Source organism: Crassostrea angulata, chromosome 9, assembly GCF_025612915.1.
Source record: "Crassostrea angulata isolate pt1a10 chromosome 9, ASM2561291v2, whole genome shotgun sequence".
Taxonomy (NCBI): Eukaryota; Metazoa; Mollusca; class Bivalvia; order Ostreida; family Ostreidae; genus Magallana; species Magallana angulata.
In genome coordinates, this window is record NC_069119.1 from 17,987,208 (window position 1) to 18,008,102 (window position 20,895).

The 20,895-nt window shown below is 33.0% G+C and overlaps 1 protein-coding gene across 1 annotated transcript; it reads right to left on the minus strand.

Annotated features, from left to right (window-relative positions):
* Positions 1 to 7,014: 7,014 nt before the first annotated feature.
* LOC128162171 (uncharacterized) lies at positions 7,015 to 14,744 on the minus strand. Its single transcript, XM_052825359.1, has 6 exons — positions 14,672 to 14,744; positions 9,026 to 9,054; positions 8,517 to 8,597; positions 8,218 to 8,271; positions 7,390 to 7,452; positions 7,015 to 7,104 (listed from the first exon to the last, which is right to left on the minus strand). Exons 1-6 carry the CDS (start codon positions 14,742 to 14,744, stop codon positions 7,015 to 7,017), a joined length of 390 nt encoding a protein of 129 aa, XP_052681319.1.
* Positions 14,745 to 20,895: the final 6,151 nt, after the last annotated feature.

The following is a 20,895-nucleotide window of genomic DNA, read 5'->3' on the forward strand; positions in this document are numbered from 1 at the left end:
GATCCAACAACCTCAAAATGTAACCGAGCTCATGACCTGGTTAACCTCATCAACAAAACATCATGTGGAAATTTGTCCAATAGTACTCGCTGAAAGGAAATTTAAGATATACTTGATACGTGATACGCTGGTTGTCTCAATCTGCCCCAAACCCAGGTAACTCGATCGGGTGGATTCATCTAACCTTGTCTACACCGATTTGGTATTGTGGGTTGTTTCTTACCAATAACCATACGATTTATAGGTTTAACATATATACATAAGAAAAGTGTACATAAGTTGACTTTTTTTTAAAATCGCAATCTAAAATCCGCCTGCGGGTGGACGTAAGAGCCTACATAGCAGTGTTTATAGCCGTGTACATATGTATTACAATGAAAAAATGAATATGATAAAATTAATATAAAAGTAAACATGATAATGAAGAGTATATTCTCAAAACAAAAACAATATATTTTTATCTTAATTTTGAGCATTTATAAAGGTATTTGTCCAAATTACGCAACTCATTAATAATCTTTGTCGAGAGTGGTTGAACAAGTTTAAAGACAGAGGGCTTTTCATAATATTTTTTTTTACATACAACTTTCTTACTTCCTTATAAAATGAACGGATTAGATTGAAATGAAACTCATCCTTAATCTGTGATTATGAAGATATTTTACAAACTCTCTCTTTAAGGACATGGATACACATGTAGCATGAGCACAAACTCTCTCGTTTTTATTGAAGTGGTAATCATGTTTGACAATTTTTGGTTATCTGAATTACGTTATTTGATTAAACATTTCATCATAATATCATACTAGACTTTGACCAGTGCGTGCACGGGTTGACATATTATATATATGATATCGGACACACCGTATTGTTGACATTTACAGAACCAAGCTTTAAGCCTACAGTAATGCTATTAATTTCACTACACTCTGCTTAGTTAGACTTATCCAACTGTCTCAGGACAGGCCATTGCCACAGTTAAAATGCCTCCCATACATCCGTAATATAGCAACAAATCTCCAAAATCCTGAAAATCCTAAGCCGTGGGAGGGGGGGGAGGTAGGTATACTTTTCACTTCAATTTCACTGTTTATTTCCTTATTTTCAATTCAATTTTAACATGGTCACAGAAAAAAGGGGGGGGGACTCCATGTTAATTCGATTTTTTATATGTAATATTAAGAAAAAGCCGCCCCCCCCCCCCCCCGATGCAACATGCCCGAAAATTAATGAAGCTGCATTTAAATTAACAGTCAAATTATTCATAACAAACCATTTAGGCTGTGAGTACCTTTCATCTAAAAATTTCATCCATATTAAAGAATAATTCAACACTTTTTTACCAACGTCTTTCACTGGCTTCAAATTTACACACCATGTTGACACTCAAACTCTCGGGATTTTTCATATTTAATGCACTGAGTTAGAGTTATCTGCCATGTTTTCTTTGATGAACAGAATATAAGACAATTTTTCAATGAAAATTTACACGTATTTCTATTATCGTTTCTGAGTTCATCCATGCAAATGTAATATTGTGGAAACATAAACTAAAGAGCCTCCCGTGATTTAGCGTGAATGTAATGTGCATGCGCAAGATTGTAAAATCCAAAAAAAAACCCAGATGATTTCCGGATTTTTTAAAGGAATTTTCAACGAAGCTTGATTGAGAAAAAATAAAAACAAATTGGTAATCTTCAAGTACCAATGATGTTTAGAATATATAAAACAAAAGACGGTACTCCTCCGATTTCTCGGTATTAAAGCCCAAAAATTCGAGTCTATTATTTTAATATATAGTAGTATAGATTTAGCCTCGGAAAAAGGGATGATAATTGGCGGTTCATTTACAACTTTTTCATAATTGATTCTTAGCTTTAAAACATCTAACTCTTAGTCATTTCTCTTAAATACGTTTAAAAAATTCGTTTAATTAAAGAACAACAAAGTACATGTACCTATAGATAAATAATGTAAATGTTAAATCATGTGCATGTTAAAACTAACTTTCCTAGCCAATTTGGCAAAAGTATGTTCAGGGGATTGCTCAAAATTTATGTTATTTGTTTTTTAAAAAACCGGGATTGAAAGATATGAATGATCATATATGATCATATATTATAACAAAACCAATCCAGATTCATAATATGATACAAATTTCTCGCATTAGACTGTCTTCACGTTGTTTAAATTTTAAAACAGGAAGATACCAAGGTATGAGCAGGCAGGCTCGATGATGTTTGTGATACGCAACAAATTAAAGACGAATTTCATTTTATTCTTCAATGTCCAAATATTACAATCTACGAAAAAAATATATAACAACGAGTGTTATCGTTAGCCTCCAAGTAAATTTAATTACATGTACTTCAGTTGTTGGGTTCAGATCACGTATCTAGCTTGGTTGGCCTTGCTAAATAAATCAAATGTGCTTTATAAATCCGTAATAATTATTTTCCACACTGCATGTAACTCATTCAATGTATTTAAGAAACAAATGTTCCAATTCAATTCAATGTTAACATATGTTATGCATTGATACTATACCTCTAGTTATGACTAATAATTGTTGACTCAAAACTGTACATTCAAAGCAGTATGATATTATTTATTTAGCAATACAACTTTTGGCCACATAGCCCATCAATTTACAATTTACATATTATAATATAATATAAACATTACACCTTTTGGAGTCTGAAAATGTTGGGGGGGGGTGGGGGGTGGGGCTGATCAAGTGTTCAACCAGTTTACAATAATTCACATATTTTAAGTGTTTCACAGTTCCCACGGTTGCACACATTACATATAGTAAATTAAATATAAATTTGCATAACATTGCCCTATGTGCCCCCGTGTGCAACAAGAACTAGGTTGGTAGGTAGGCCGCTTAGAGTATTCACATAGTAATTAAGTTCCCTGTAATAGGCTTAGGAACCTCCACAGAAAAGTTTTTTTCTGGATCCGCGCATATAGTTGCATTGTGCACAGCAGATTACCTTGCTCAGTGATTTTTGTTTCATCGGGACATGTAATTTGAGTTGTCTTTCTTTTCGAATTTCTTGGGAAGGTACATGTTTATATGTCCAAGAAAATGTGCCAAAAATATTTCAGATTTTAAGAGTTTTGAAGCGAAAGCTAAGACAAGTGTTCGGACTCGAATAAGGGCAATTTACACATAAAAAAACGATACCTTGAGATAGAAATACCAGTGCTAAATGATTAAACCATATTTAATGTCCCTATCAGTCTCACATTTCCATTATATGTCTTTTGAAAAAGTGTGACTGAGATCAAAAGTGAGCTTGTCTATAACTTTCATGGCCCCTGGGCCGGCTCCCATGCTTTGGTCTGGCACATGGGGTTCGGAAGTTGGTTGTCCTCTGTAATCATCGCTATCTACTGTTATTTCTTAATTTTGAGCATTTATAAAGGTATTTGTCCAAATTACGCAACTCATTGATAATCTTTGTCGAGAGTAATTGAACAAGTATAAAGACAGAGGGCTTTTCACAATTTTTTTTTCCATACAACTTTCTTACTTCCTTATGAAATGGACAGATTAGAATGAAATGAAACTCATCCTTAATCTTTGATAATGAAGATATTTTACAAACTCTCGTTTTTATGGAAATTGTAATCATCGTTGACAATTTTCAGTTATCTGATTTAAGTTATTTGATTAAATATTTCATCATAATATCTTATTTAGCCTCGGAAAAAGGGAAAATAATAGGCGTTTCATTTACAATTTTTTCATAATTAATTCTTAGCTTTAAAACATTTCTAACTCATAGTCATTTCTCTTAAATACGTTTAAAAAAATTCGTTTAATTAATGAACAACAAAGTACATGTACCTGTAGATAAATAATGTAAATGTTAAATCATGTGCATGTTAAAACTAACTTTCCTAGCCAATTTGGCAAAAGTATATTCAGTGGATCGCCCAACATTTATGTTGATTGTTTTAAAACTAGAGGTACTGTGAGCAAGCTCACAATTGATCCCCCCCGCTAAGAAAAATTTAATATTTAAACATTTTGAATTATTGGTATACTGAGCCGGATTTTTTCCGAAATTTTTTTTCCACACAGTTTTTTTCCAAAAAAAAATTCATCGGGGCAGGCCATTTTCAGAGAGACGGGGGTGATAGTCTAAAAATAGTTTTATGTGGCCTGATACATGCAAGCTTTGTTTCAAATTTTAGCTTCTAATATTTCCATTAATACAAGACATGACACAGACAGAATTTAGCATTTTTGAAACAATGACCTTGAACTTCCTCAATTGACCGTGGGTCAAGGTCATGGCACACCCTTAGGTCATAAGCAATCTTTGTGTGAAGTAAAAACTTCCAATGTTTCCCCATAAGAAAGATATGGACCGGACACGATTGCACAGACAGACGGACAGACGGACAGACAGACGGACAAGGTGATTCCTATATACCCCCAAACTTTGTTTACGGGGGGTATAATAAAACAGGATTGAAATATATGAATGATCATTTATGATCATATATTATAACAAAACAAATCCAGATTAATATTAAGATACATACTTAATGTAAAAGACTGTCTTCACGTTGTTGTTTTTTTAAATTTTAAAACAGGAAGATATCAAGGTACGAGCAGGCAGGCTCGATGATGTTTGGGATATGCAACAAATTGAAGACGAGTTTCATTTCATTCTACAATGTCCAAAATATTACAATCTACGAAAAATATATATAAACTGATAGTATCATTAGCCTTCAAGTTTTTTAAATTACATGTACTTCAGTTGTTGGGTTCAGATCACGTATCTAGCTTGGTTGACCTTGCTAAATATATCAAAAGTGCTTTTTTAATCCGTAATAATTATTTTCTACACAGCATGCAACTCATTCAATGTATTTAAGAAACAATTGTTTCAATTCAATTCAATGTTAACATATGTTTGCATTGATACTATACCTCTAGTCATGAATGATAATCGTTGACTCAAAACTGTACATTCAAAGCGGTATATTATTTATTCAGAAATACAACTTTTGGCCACACAGCCCATCAGTTTACAATATACATATTAGAGAGGTTAAGCATTTATAAGCGTGTACGTCTACGGGTACGTGTGAAACTACAAGTCTGTTTACACGTACCAAAATTTGGTTATATGAAGGTGTACGCGTGCGTGTAAAATAATTAGATTCAACCTTTTGAACATGTTCAGTTAACTCTCATTGTTTATGAAATAATTCTATGACTTTGATGAAACCAAAAGCATAGTTGTCCTAAATTTTTCGTCGGCTTTACATTACACAACATCTTATGTACACTTAGTCTATATTCTTATCAAAAATTGCTACAAGTTTTTATCTACGTGTACTTTTGGTTCTACACGTTTTGTACAACTTGTAGAATTACGCCGTATACAGAAATTGTGACGTAATACACATAAAATTAGGGGATTCCCCTAATTACACGTACACGTACACGTTGAAATGCTTAACCTCTCTATTATAATATAATATAAACATTAAACATTTTGGAGTCTAAAATGTTGGGGGGGGGGGGCTGATCAAGTGTTCAACCAGTTTACAATAATGCACAAAATATTTCAAGTGTTCCACAGTTCCAACGGTTGCACACATAACATATAGTAAATTAGATGTAAATTTGCATATCATATACTTATTTGAATACACATTATTAGGTCAACAACTATTTCATATAATTAGAGGCAAATGATATGCGTCTTAAAGAATACTTCGATCAAACTTCACGTACCATTGTTCTATCTTGTATGAATCGTTGAATCCTGTACTTTCTAGCCAACTGATATTTCTCTTCAAGTTCTTCTAAGGGCATATTCAGACTGCCTGCGTGTTAAATGATAAATACTAACAATATCCTCTAATAAGTAAAACAAATTTCACGCGTTGATCTAGAGGGGGGTCGAGGGTGGGAGTGGATGGGTTCAGACCTTCCGCCGCTTAGAACATTGCCCTATGTGCCCCCGTGTGCAACAAGAACTAGGTTGGTAGGTAGGCCGCTTAGAGTATTCACATAGTAATTAAGTTCCCTGTAATAGGCTTAGGAACCTCCACAGAAAAGTTTTTTTCTGGATCCGCGCATATAGTTGCATTGTGCACAGCAGATTACCTTGCTCAGTGATTTTTGTTTCATCGGGACATGTAATTTGAGTTGTCTTTCTTTTCGAATTTCTTGGGAAGGTACATGTTTATATGTCCAAGAAAATGTGCCAAAAATATTTCAGATTTTAAGAGTTTTGAAGCGAAAGCTAAGACAAGTGTTCAGACTCGAATAAGGGCAACTCACACATAAAAAAGCGATACCTTGAGATAGAAATACCAGTGCTAAATGATTAAACCATATTTAATGTCCCTATCAGTCTCACATTTCCATTATATGTCTTTTGAAAAAGTGTGACTGAGATCAAAAGTGAGCTTGTCTATAACTTTCATGACCCCTGGGCCGGCTCCCATGCTTTGGTCTGGCACATGGGGTACGGAAGTTGGTTGTCCTCTGTAATCATCGCTATCTACTGTTATTTCTTCACTTGTAATGGGTGGTTTATTGGATCTAGAAGGGGGGTTCCTCCTGTACACTTGAACATTCAATAAGTATTTTATTCAAGTTTATTAGAATATATGAATTGGGTCAAACAGCAGCAAAATGCCTATATATGAAACTTGAAAATGATCAAATTACCTGAAAATATCAACAAAGATCCCCCTCCCCGGGCAAACAAAAATATCCTTCGGACCCCACTGGAAAAAATTTTGATGCGCGCATGTGTGGTAATTTGATTAAAAAATTTACAATGAAATGTCAAAATTGTATTCAAGAGATTAATCATTCACTCTTTGAGATGAAATGTCCTCTCTCCATCAGAAGAAAAGCAGGTCACACAATGAAGCAAAATTAACAATACTTTATTACTTTATACATGTAATAATATATATACCAGTATTACACCGTTAACGTTTGTTATCAGCATTATCAAGTTTTTAATTCTTTTCAATCCGTCGGCTGAAGAATTTCCGAATTCTTCCAAATAGTCCTCCAGTGTTTCTTTTCTTTCTTTTTGGTTCCATAACCTGGCGAGAAAAAGTAGAAAACATATCTAACATGCACTTATTTTTAACAATTTGTCAATTATGAACCTCAAAACTTTATCTGAAATCTGACTCGTAAAAGTTTGTTTTCGAAGTGATGTAATTATCCTAAAGCAGGCAATGAAATATAATTTTAACCCTTGATATGTTTGTTTTGTGTTTAGTATATTATTCATGAAACGGTACACCCATGTATAAAAGCTATATTTTAAATGAAAGAAAAGAAGTATAAAATCGAAAAGACGATACTTATAGGTTAGTTTCTACGTTTTGTCTCTGAATATTGATGCAGCATGGATAATACCACGGGGTATCCTGGTAATTTGTAGTCTGAAAATTGGGAAATTAAAATGGCAGAATAATAGATAAATTGGCAATGGTCTTATTTTTATACAGATTATAAGCTGTAATTCTCAAGCAGAGATTGTTCTTGTAAAAAAATGTAATTTACTACAATCATGTATATATCACCAGCAGTAAAATAATATACCATATAACAAAACATTTGATGTTACTTTTATAACCTTCGTGAGTAGAAAAATTAAATACAGAGATAGATATATTTCGACGACAGCTTGGGCTTTCGGAAGTTGTGTCAAACGATAATGTGACGTAGGCATGCCTATTTCACTTTTGGCCGGTGTAAAGCAGAAAAATGACCCCGGTAGAATAATGACAAGGGTCATTTTTCGACGTATAATAATGACCGTAGAAAAATGAACCTTTTGCTTGAAGAATAAGTGCAATTTTCATAAAAACTAGACAACATAGGGATGGTGACCAATTAAAAGGGCCCCACTTAAATAAATATAAATGTACATAGGATGAAAAGCATAATTCTGCGATGACCTTCAGTTCGACCTATATAGAAACATAGTTTAAGGTCACTGCACACCCTTTACCCAAAGGCGCTCTGTGGGTGAAGTATGAGCCAGATTGGACTAAGTTATAGCCTAGCATGAAATTTCTTGTATGGTTTTCCTTTTTTTCTTTTACCCAGCGAGCAGTGGGTAGAAATTTTGATAATATTACTCAACAGATGAATTTTTGTGAGGATATAGAATTCGATCAATCTACACGTACAATAGTTCTTACCTCTAAAAGATGTGTCTCCAACACCTCCAAAGGCATTTCCAAGCATCCTTCGACCTGATTTCACCCAACAAATCAATATTAAATTTTTTTCATACAACAAACGATAAATAGTTAAAAAAAAAAAGACTGAAAAAAAATTAATACAAATGTCAATAAAAAAAAAACCGCGCATACTAATGACTGAAACAAAGAAACAAAAAACCAAAACAAGTAGCAGAACAAGAAATTATGAATAAAAAAAAGAAAAAAAAAGATACATACAAATAAGTTTTCAGGTCTTTTAAAAGGTATATACATACCGATATCCATTGTCTATTAAGGTATGTGAGAATTGTTGAAATCCTCAAGGCTCTCTTGGCCTCCTCATATACGTTATTTTCCTGTAAATAGATTAATAGTACTGTAGAGAGAGAGAGAGAGAGAGAGAGAGAGAGAGAGAGAGAGAGAGAGAGAGAGAGAGAGAGAGAGATTTCTTGAGAGATCAGCAGACCAATTCAGTATTAATTATGATAAGAGAATGAATCTATCAAATCTATATTTACAGCATTCAAATTTAGTTGAGTACTTTTAAAAGTCTTATAGAACATGTTACATAAAAAATTGATAACTAAAACTTAAAAATTATGCAGCTAAAAGACGGCTATTATGGCTAGCATTATAATAATAACTTTTAAAGAAATGGAGGTTAATTTGTTGTATTCAAGTACATTATAGAGAAAAAGAACTTAACTCTAAGCAAATTCTTGCTCCTACACAAAGTCTTTGTATAAATGGTAATTGTTATGAAGAAGATTTTAATTTCACTTACAATTTGCTTGTTAATTATGATCCAACAACCTCAAAATGTAACCGAGCTCATGACCTGGTTAACCACCCCTGGGCCGGCTCCCATGCTTTGGTCTGGCACATGGGGTTCGGAAGTTGGTTGTCCTCTGTAATCATCGCTATCTACTGTTATTTCTTAATTTTGAGCATTTATAAAGGTATTTGTCCAAATTACGCAACTCATTGATAATCTTTGTCGAGAGTAATTGAACAAGTATAAAGACAGAGGGCTTTTCATAATTTTTTTTTCCATACAACTTTCTTACTTCCTTATGAAATGGACAGATTAGAATGAAATGAAACTCATCCTTAATCTTTGATAATGAAGATATTTTACAAACTCTCGTTTTTATGGAAATTGTAATCATCGTTGACAATTTTCGGTTATCTGATTTAAGTTATTTGATTAAATATTTCATCATAATATCTTATTTAGCCTCGGAAAAAGGGAAAATAATAGGCGTTTCATTTACAATTTTTTCATGAATAATTCTTAGCTTTAAAACATTTCTAACTCATAGTCATTTCTCTTAAATACGTTTAAAAAAATTCGTTTAATTAATGAACACCAAAGTACATGTACCTGTAGATAAATAATGTAAATGTTAAATCATGTGCATGTTAAAACTAACTTTCCTAGCCAATTTGGCAAAAGTATATTCAGTGGATCGCCCAACATTTATGTTGATTGTTTTAAAACTAGAGGTACTGTGAGCAAGCTCACAATTGATCCCCCCCCCCCCCCCCCCGCTAAGAAAAATTTAATATGTAAACATTTTGAATTATTGGTATACTGAGCCGGATTTTTTCCGAAATTTTTTTTCCACACAGTTTTTTTTCCAAAAAAAATTCATCGGGGCAGGCCATTTTCAGAGAGACGGGGATGATAGTCTAAAAATAGTTTTATGTGGCCTGATACAGGCAAGCTTTGTTTCAAATTTTAGCTTCTAATATTTCCATTAATACAAGACAAGACACAGACAGAATTTAGCATTTTTGAAACAATGACCTTGAACTTCCTCAATTGACCGTAGGTCAAGGTCATGGCACACCCTTAGGTCATAAGCAATCTTTGTGTGAAGTAAAAACTTCCAATGTTTCCCCATAAGAAAGATATGGACCGGACACGATTGCACAGACAGACGGACAGACAGATGGACAAGGTGATTCCTATATACCCCCCAAACTTTGTTTGCGGGGGGTATAATAAAACAGGATTGAAAGATATGAATGATCATTTATGATCATATATTATAACAAAACAAATCCAGATTAATATTAAGATACATACTTAATGTAAAAGACTGTCTTCACGTTGTTGTTTTTTTAAATTTTAAAACAGGAAGATATCAAGGTACGAGCAGGCAGGCTCGATGATGTTTGTGATATGCAACAAATTGAAGACGAGTTTCATTTCATTATACAATGTCCAAAATATTACAATCTACGAAAAATATATATAAACTGATAGTATCATTAGCCTTCAAGTTTTTTAAATTACATGTACTTCAGTTGTTGGGTTCAGATCACGTATCTAACTTGGTTGACCTTGCTAAATATATCAAAAGTGCTTTTTTAATCCGTAATAATTATTTTCCACACAGCATGCAACTCATTCAATGTATTTAAGAAACAATTGTTTCAATTCAATTCAATGTTAACATATGTTTGCATTGATACTATACCTCTAGTTATGAATGATAATCGTTGACTCAAAACTGTACATTCAAAGCGGTGTATTATTTATTCCGAAATACAACTTTTGGCCTCACAGCCCATCAGTTTACAATTTACATATTAGAGAGGTTAAGCATTTATAAGCGTGTACGTCTACGGGTACGTGTGAAACTACAAGTCTGTTAACACGTACCAAAATTTGGTTATATGAAGGTGTACGCGTACGTGTAAAATAATTAGATTCAACCTTTTGAACATGTTCAGTTAACTCTCATTGTTTACGAAATAATTCTATGACTTTGATGAAACCAAAAGCATAGTTGTCCTAAATTTTCCGTCGGCTTTACATTACACAACATCTTATGTACACTTAGTCTATATTCTTATCAAAAATTGCTACAAGTTTTCATCTACGTGTACTTTTGGTTCTACACGTTTTGTACAACTTGTAGAATTATGCCGTATACAGAAATTGTGACGTAATACACATAAAATTAGGGGATTCCCCTAATTACACGTACACGTACACGTTGAAATGCTTAACCTCTCTATTATAATATAATATAAACATTAAACATTTTGGAGTCTAAAATGTTGGGGGGGGGGGCTGATCAAGTGTTCAACCAGTTTACAATAATGCACAAAATATTTCAAGTGTTCCACAGTTCCAACGGTTGCACACATAACATATAGTAAATTAGATGTAAATTTGCATATCATATACTTATTTGAATACACATTATTAGGTCAACAACTATTTCATATAATTAGAGGCAAATGATATGCATCTGAAAGAATACTTCGATCAAACTTCACGTACCATTGTTCAATCTTGTATGAATCGTCGAATCCTGTACTTTCTAGTCAACTGGTATTTCTCTTCAAGTTCTTCTAAGGGCATATTCAGACTGCCTGTGTGTTAAATGATAAATACTAACAATCTCCTCTAATAAGTAAAACAAATTTCACGCGTTGATCTAGAGGGGGGTCGAGGGTGGGAGTGGATGGGTTCAGACCTTCCGCCGCTTAGAACCTTGCCCTATGTTCCCCCATGTGCAACAAGGACTAGGTTGGTAGGTAGGCCGCTTAGAGTATTCACATAGTAATTAAGTTCCCTGTAATAGGCTTAAAAACCTCCACAGAAAAGTTTTTTCTGGATCTGCTCATATAGTTGCATTGTGCACAGCAGATTACCTTGCTCATTTATTTTTGTTTCATCGGAACATGTAATTTGAGTTGTCTTTCTTTTCGAATTTTTTGGGAAGGTACATGTATATATGTTCCAGAAATTCTGCCAAAAATATTTTAGATTTTAAGGTGGCTCTATACACCACTTTTTGATGATGCAGTACGCAAAAAAGTAAATCTGGAAGCATGCAATTTCGGTACTGGCTGATATAAACTGAGGCGAATTGTATGGGACCGCTCTTTTGAAAAATTTGTTAAATTAATAGATTTAATTTGATAATTGGAAAATTCATTACTTACAAATAATGTGGTATGTGACACCTTCACGTTGTGTCGTATTATTTATCGAAATAAACAATAAAATCAAGTATAAATTTTTGAATAGTTTTTCCCCATCATCGATATGTTACACCGTAGCGCAGTGGGTTAGTGGGTTCACTACAAACCTTGTAGGTCATGAGTTCGATTCCCATTGATAACAATAAATTTTTTAACTTTCCAACATTTTATAAAACGTATTTTTTGGTTGAATACGATGAAAAAAATTTCTGAACCGGTGAAAATATTTTAATTATAATATACTTTAATGCACATTAATATTGACACCTTAAGGATGGGAGGATTGCTTTGAATTTCTCTCAGGTTGGGATACATAAATCCTATTAGCCTAGTCAATTTTCACCTTTATATTTTTGACTCTTAGTTTTGCATTAAAGCATTTATCATTCCAACATTATATTTAGGAAATTTTCTTCAACTCAGAAATGGAAAGTCCCCAAGGTGTTTGGGCCTTGGGACTTAGGAACGATAACCCTTACCTGAGGAACTTTCAGACCAAATAAAATTTAAAATATTTTTTGTGTTTATTTGCAATGATATTCATTAATTCTTTTTATGTCACATTTATTAAAATACATTTTCTTATAACATCAAGCAACTTTTTCAGATGATTTGAAAACAGAGTAAGAAATATGAAAAACTATGTTTTGGGGAAATATTAAAAAAAATTGCAATGATAACATTTTTGAATGTTAAGAAGTGTTATATTTTTTATGTGTCCGAAGGAAATATCCATCATATGACAAAAAATTCTCTCAATTTGTTAATAGCTGTTATTTTAAAAAATATTTTACGAAAACATGAAAAAAATCGTTAAAAATTCTTTTAAAACACCTATATTATCCCTATCATTATTTTAATATTTGATAAGTATATGTTTTGTGGTCTTCTATTGAACTGTGGGTGTATAGAGCCACCTTAAGAGTTTTGAAGCGAAAGATAAGACATGTGTTCAGACTCGAATAAGGGCAATCTACACATAAAAATACGAGACCCAGTGCTAAATGATTAAACCATATTTAATGTCGCTCGGCAACTGGCCTGATCTGGCGCTGGTGCCATAAAACTTAGACAAGCTCACTTTTGTCCTCAGTCTCACATTTCCATTACATATGCCTTTTGAAAAAGTGTGACTGAGATCAAAAGTGAGCTTGACTATAACTTTGATGGCCCCAGGGACGGCTCTCGTGCTTTTTTCCGGCGTTATGGGTTTGGAAGTTAGTTTTCCTCTGCAATCATCGCTATCTACTGTTATTTCTTCACTTGTGATGGGTGGTTTGCTTGGATCTAGAAGGGGAGGGGGGTTCCTACTGTAAACATTTAATAAGTATTTTATGCATGTTTATTAGAATATATGAATTATGTCAAACAGCAGCAAAATGCCTAAATATGAAACTTGAAAATGACCAAATTACCGGAAAATACCAACAAAGATCCCCCTCCCCGGGCAAACAAAAATATCCCTGGGACCCCACCGAAAAAAAGTCTTAATCCGCGCATGTGTGGTAATTTGATTAAAAAATGTACAATGTTATGTCAAAAAACTTGTAACACCACTCATTCGCAATTTCTTAAATATCAACCAATCATACAACTCTCATATGACCCAAACACCTTTGACCTTTCACACTCCAAACTCAACCAATGAATGTAAAACACCATGAATATGAATGAAATGTGGAAACATAGTAAATTCCAGTGATCTGTAATTCGCTATGTTTATAGAGGATTATGAAAATGATATATGAATATTAGGACATTATATATCAATATATTAAAAGAAATATCGTATCAATGAATAATTCACCCTGTCACATATATCATATAACAAAACTTTTGATGTTACTTTAATCACCTTCGATAGTAGAAAAATTTAATACAGATATAGATATATTTTAACGACACCTTGGACTTCGGCAAGTTGTGTCAAACGATAATGTGACGTAGGCATGTGTATTTCATTGTCAGCCGGTGTAAAGCAGAATAATGACTCCGGTAGAATAATGACAAGGGTCATTTTTCGACGTAGAATAATGGCCGTAGAAAAATGAACCTTTTGCTTGAAGAAAGGTGCCATTTTCATAAAAACTAGAAAACATAGGGATGGTGACCATCCCAAAGGGTCCCACTTAAATAATAGACATAGGATGAAAAGCATAATTCTGCTATGACCTTCAGCTTAGACCTATATAGAAACATAGTTCAAGGTCACTGTACACCCTTTATCCAAAGGCGCTCTGTGGGTGAAGTATGAGCCAGATTGGGCTAAGTTATAACATACCGGTAGCATGATATTTCTTGTATGGTTTTCCTTTTTTTCTTTTACCCAGCGAGCAGCAGGTAGAAATTTTGGTAATATTACTCAACAGATGAATTTATATGAGAATAGAGAATTTGATCAAACTACATGTACAATAGTTCTTACCTCTAAAAGATGTGTCTCCAACACCTCCAAAGGCATTTCCAGACAGCCTGAGACCTGATTTCCAACAACACATTATTAATTTTTTTCATTCAACTAACGAAAAGGTTTGTTTTAAAAAATGCACGAAAGAAAAAAATAATACAAATGTCAGTAAAATAAACCGCGCATACTAACGTAAAAACCGAAACCCAAAACAAACTGCCGAACAAAAATGGTAAAAAGAAGTTTTCAAGTCATTTAAAGTTGTTTGCATGTACATACTGTTATCCGGTATCGATTGAAGAACGTTAGAATCGCTGAAATTCTCACCGCTCGCTGTGCCTCATAGTAATTCATGTTTTCCTGTAAGTTGATTCATAGTATTTGTAAAGAGAGAGAGAGAGAGAGAGAGAGAGAGAGAGAGAGAGAGAGAGATATTTCTTTCCTGTATCAGCATACCAATTCAGCATTAATTATTATAAGAGAATGAATCTATAGAATCTATATTTACAGCATCAGCATTCAAATTTGGTTGAGTACTTTTAAATGTCTTATGTAACAGGTTACATTAAAAAAAAATAATATCTAAACTTAAAATCATGTAGCTAAAAGACGGTTAATAACGAGAGCGTTGTAATAACTTTTAAAGAAATAAATTAATTTGTTGTATTCAAGTACATCATAGAGAAACATAACTTAATTGTAAGTAAATCCTTGTTTCTAAACAAAATCTTAGTACAAATGGTAATTGTAGTGAAAAAAATTGTAATTTTCCCTACATTTCTGTTGTTAACCAAGATCCATTGCAGGATATTTGTTGATTTTTTTTATTCCCTTTAAAATCAAGATATTTCATAAAAGTAACTGATTTTAAAAAAAACCATAATAAAGATATTGCTGATGGCTATTAAGAGAAATTTTCAATTTAAAATTAAAATACCTCTCTTGATTCTATGTGTGTTTCCATTTGTAACCACGCTCAGTTTAACGATAGAAAACAATGCTATATCGGTGTGGACAATTTGAGGTGCATCAACCCGATTGAGTCACGCATGAAATGTTATATTGCATTGAAACCGTAGGTAATTGAAAAACGTTAGAAAAAGGACACTTTTAACGCTCAATGGGCTACCTCGAGTTTTTGGTGTTTTTCCTGTAATTTGATCCAACAGAACATTTTATCAATATTCAAAGGTTTACAAGATGCAGGTCTTACGCCGGTCCGGGAGAGGGGGAGTCCGGACTACCTCTTCCGCAAAAATAAATTCAAATATGAAATTAACATAGATTTCCATAAATAGGTCGCGGACCACCCATCGGCCTGGAAAACCAAATTTTACCTTCTTGGACATATACTGGAAAAATTGTCTGGATCAGCGCTAGCGTGGCTAGGATAACAAATATTCATACCTTTGTGAGGTATGATCGACAACTCTGCATACTGCTCTCATTAATGCTGTTGATTCTGTGTATGTATGCGTTGGCCTTTTGCATAGATTAGGTGGCAGGGGATAGTTTTTTTGGTCGAGGAAATGTGAGGCAGATAGCGCTCATATATGTGATTTAATTTTTCAGTGGATTTTTATATTTGCTAAAATTGGTTTGCATGCAGGGGACACATGGTTCCGACTCTTGAGAATTTTTAAACATTTCAGAATAAAACAAGTACAACTTACATATAGCACTATAAAGAATAGCCAGGGACGGTCTCAAAATTTTCTTAAAAATTGCCCTTTTTTCACATTTTCACGGGTCCAGAACCACGCTCCAGTCCCGAGCAACTGCCATAAACTACCATAGGATTGGTAGCTTAATGTATACCCATGCAAATTATCACCAATTGATGGGGGGTCAATCACCATCTTTTCGAGTGACATTTCGTGTTCTGAACCCACCCTACTTTTCAAGCACAAAACCGAAAGTGAAAATTTTGGCCACAGTTTCGCATTTTCATTCCATATCTGATGAAAAGTGCTACCAGTATTAAAGTGTCATATATCAATGAAATTGACATGAGCTCCTCTATCCACAAAATGAATGCAATAAATATTCTACCAATTTATACCCCTCAAATAACCAGCCAAACCCCAGGTTCTCCCTTTATTTCAAAATTTTGACCGGGTCTTTCCTTCGAAACTATCCCCTGCCACCTTAGAGGATTTGCTTTTGACGTGTATGCATTTCACTACAAAGCCCCCCCCCCTTTCTTTTTTGATCGGTATAATATGTTTTAAAACCTATATCACTTTTTGCATTCATATTTTTGGGCATGTTGTATATAGTATTCAGTGTACTTTCTCTCTCTATCTCTCTCTCTCTCTCTCTCTCTCTCTCTCTCTCTCTCTCTCGGGAGAAAAACAGGTCACACAATCAAACAAATTAAACAATACTTTAATAGAAATATGTTGTTCTAAACATTCGTTATCTACAGCTTCTTTGTTCTCATAATCTTAAAATACATGTATATAACATTTTCAAATTTAAATCCTTTTCAATTTTCATTTAATTTCTGAGAGTGTTGGCTGAAGAATTTCCGAATTCTTCCAAATAGTCCTCCTGCGCTTCTTTTCTTTCTCTTTGGTTTAATGACCTGGTGAGAAAAAGTAGAAAACATATCTAACATGCACTTATCTTTAATGATATGTCAATTATGAACCTCAAAATTAAACTGAAAAACTCAAGTTTATCTGAAATCTGATTTGTAAAAATGTGTCTTGGAAGTGATGAAATTAAAGCAGGCAATGATATAAAATTTTAACCCTTGTTTGTTTTGTGTGTAGTATATTATTCATGAAACGGTACACCCATGTATAAAAGCTATATTTTAAATGAAAGAAAAAAATATAAAATAGAAAAGTCGATACTTATAGGTTAGTTTATACCTTTTGTCTCTGAATATTGACGCAGCATGGAATAAACCGATAATACCACGGGGTATCTTGGTAATTTGTAATCTGTGGAGGAAATTAAAATGATAGAATAAGAAAGAAATTGGCAATGGTCTTATTTTTATACAGTTTATAAGCTGTTTTTCTCAACCAGAGATTGTTCTTGGAAAAAAAATGTAATTTACTACATTCATGTATATATCACCAACGGTAAAATAATATATGTCACAGCCGTATTTTAATGTTAACACAAATCGTTCTTGTTGATAAAACGAACAACTCAACTGTTTGGGTTCGTGTAATTTATATTTTTCAATATATAGAATTGATGGTGATCTGTAACAATTATTACAGAAATGAATATAATAAAATACACATTCACACAACTAAGATTCACGCATTTAATTTCTTTTAAGATGTTTGAATTTTATAAATTTATGTTTTAAATAATTAATCATTTAAACAAATAACATTGGAAACTGCGCTAAATGAACTTACCGAAATCACATATATTTTATATAACTATTATAAAATAGATAATATAACTATGGAGAAGGATCGCGATAAACTCTTCCTTTCTCTCTGCTGTGTGGGGGTGAAGTGTGATAGATTTAGTATTTGGCGCCATGCATGCGCACTTAAATGTAAAACTTGTAAAACCACTCATTCACTATTTCTTAAATATCAACCGATCATACAACTCTCACATGACCCAAACACCTTTGACCTTTCACACTCCAAACTCAACCAATGAATGTAAAACACCATGAATATGAATGAAATGTGGAAACGTAGTAAATTCCACTGGTCTGTAATTCACTATGTTTATAGAGGATGACGAAAATGATATATAAATATTAGTACATTATATATCAATATATAAATCAATATATTAAAATAAATATTGTATCAGTGAATAATTTACCCTGTGACATATACAATATAACAAAACATTTGATGTTACTTTTATGACCTTCGTAAGTAGAAAAATTAAATACAAATATATATATATTTTAACGATAGCTTGGCCTTTGGGAAGTTGTGTCAAACGATAATGTGACGTAGGAATGCCTATTTCATTGTTGGCCGGTGTAAAGCAGAATAATAACCCCCGTAGAATAATGACAAGGGTCATTTTTCGACGTAGAATAATGACCGTAGAAAAATTACCCTTTTGCCTGAAGAATAAGTGCCATTTTCATAAAAACTAGACAACATAGGGATGGTGACCAGCTTCGACCTATATAGAAGCATAGTTCAAGGTCACTTCACACCCTTTACCAAAAGGCGCTCTGTGGGTGAAGTATGAGCCATATTGGACTAAGTTATAACATAGCATGAAATTTCTTGTATGGTTTTCCTTTTTTTCTTTTACCCAGAGAGCAGTGGGTAGAAATTTTGATAATATTACTCAACAGATGAATTTTTGTGAGGATAGAGAATTCGATCAAACTACACGTACAATAGTTCTTACCTCTAAAAGATGTGTCTCCAACACCTCCAAAGGCATTTCCAAGCATCCTGCGACCTAATTTCACACAACAAATCAATATTTATTTTTTTCATACAACAAACGAAAAATAGTTTTAAAAAAAAGACTGAAAAAAAATTAATACAAATGTCAATAAAACACAGCGCATGCTAATGGTTTAAACAAAGAAACAAAAAACCAAAACAAATAGCAGAGCAAGAAATTGATTGTAAAAAAAACAACAACAAAAAAACATACATACATACAAATAAGTTTTCAGGTCTTTTTAAAGTTATATACATACCGATATCCGTTGTCTATTAAGGAATGTGAGAATTGTTGAAATCCTCAAGGCTCTCTTGGCCTCCTCATATACGTTATTTTCCTGTAAATAGATTAATAGTATTGGAGAGAGAGAGAGAGAGAGAGAGAGAGAGAGAGATATTTCCTGTATCAGCAGATCAATTCAGTATTAATTATGATAAGAGAATGAATCTATTAAATCTATATTTACAGCATTCAAATTTAGCTGAGTACTTTTAAAAGTCTTATGGAACTTGTTGCATAAAAAAAATTGATATCTAAAACTTTAAAATCATGTAGCTAAAAGACGGTCATTATGGCGAGCATTATAATAATAACTTTTAAAGAAATGGAGGTTAATTTGTTGTATTCAAGTACATTATAAATTATAGAGAAAAAGAACTTAACTCTAAGCAAATCTTTGCTCCTACACAAAGTCTTTGTAGAAATGGTAATTGTAATGAAATAGATTGTAATTTCACTTACAATTTGCTTGTTAACCATGATCCAACAACCTCAAAATGTATCCGAGCTTATGACCTGGTTAACCTCATCAAAAAAAAAATCACGTGGAAATTTGTCCAATGGTATAGCGAGATCGCTGGAAGGAAATTTAAGATCGTCACGGTGACTCGAACGGCCCTATACATCTCACCTTGTCTACACCGACCGGGTATTGTGTTGTAGTGTTTATTACCAAGAACAATACGATCTATGGGTTTAACATATATACCGTTACATAAGAAAAATGTACATGTGTTGACTTTTTTTAAAATCACAATCTAAAATCCGTCTGCGGGTGGACGTAAGAGCCTGCATAGCAGTGTTGATAGCCGTGTACATATGTATTACAATGAAAAAATGAATATGATAAAATTAATATTAAAGTAAACATGATAATGAAGACTATATTCTCAAAACACAAACAATATACTTTTGTTTTAATTTTGAGCATTTATAAAGGTATTTGTCCAAATTACGCATCTCATTGATAATCTTTGCCGAGAGTAATTCAACAGGGCTTTTCATGATATTTTTTTTTCCATACAACTTTCTTACTTCCATATGAAATGGACGGATTAGAATCAAATGAAACTCATCCTTAATCTGTGATAATGGAGATATTTTACAAACTCTCTCGTTTTTATGGAAATTGTAATCATCGTTGACAATTTTCGGTTATCTGAATTAAGTTATTTGATTAAATATTTCATCATAATATCTTATTTAGCCTCGGAAAAAGGGATAATAATTGGCGTTTCATTTACAACTTTTTCATGATTGATTCTTAGCTTTAAAACATTTCTAACCCAGTCAATTCTCTTAAATATGTTTAAAAAAAATTCGTTTTATTAATGAACAACAAAGTACATGTACCTATAGATAAATAATGTAAATGCTGAATCGTGTGCATGTTAAAACTAACTCTCCTAGCCGATTTGGCAAAAGTATATTCAGTGGATCGCCCAATATTTATGTCGATTGTTTAAGAAAAACAACCCAGGATTGAAAAATATGAATGATCATATATGATAATATATTATAACAAAACCAATCCAGATTAATATTAAGATACAAACTTC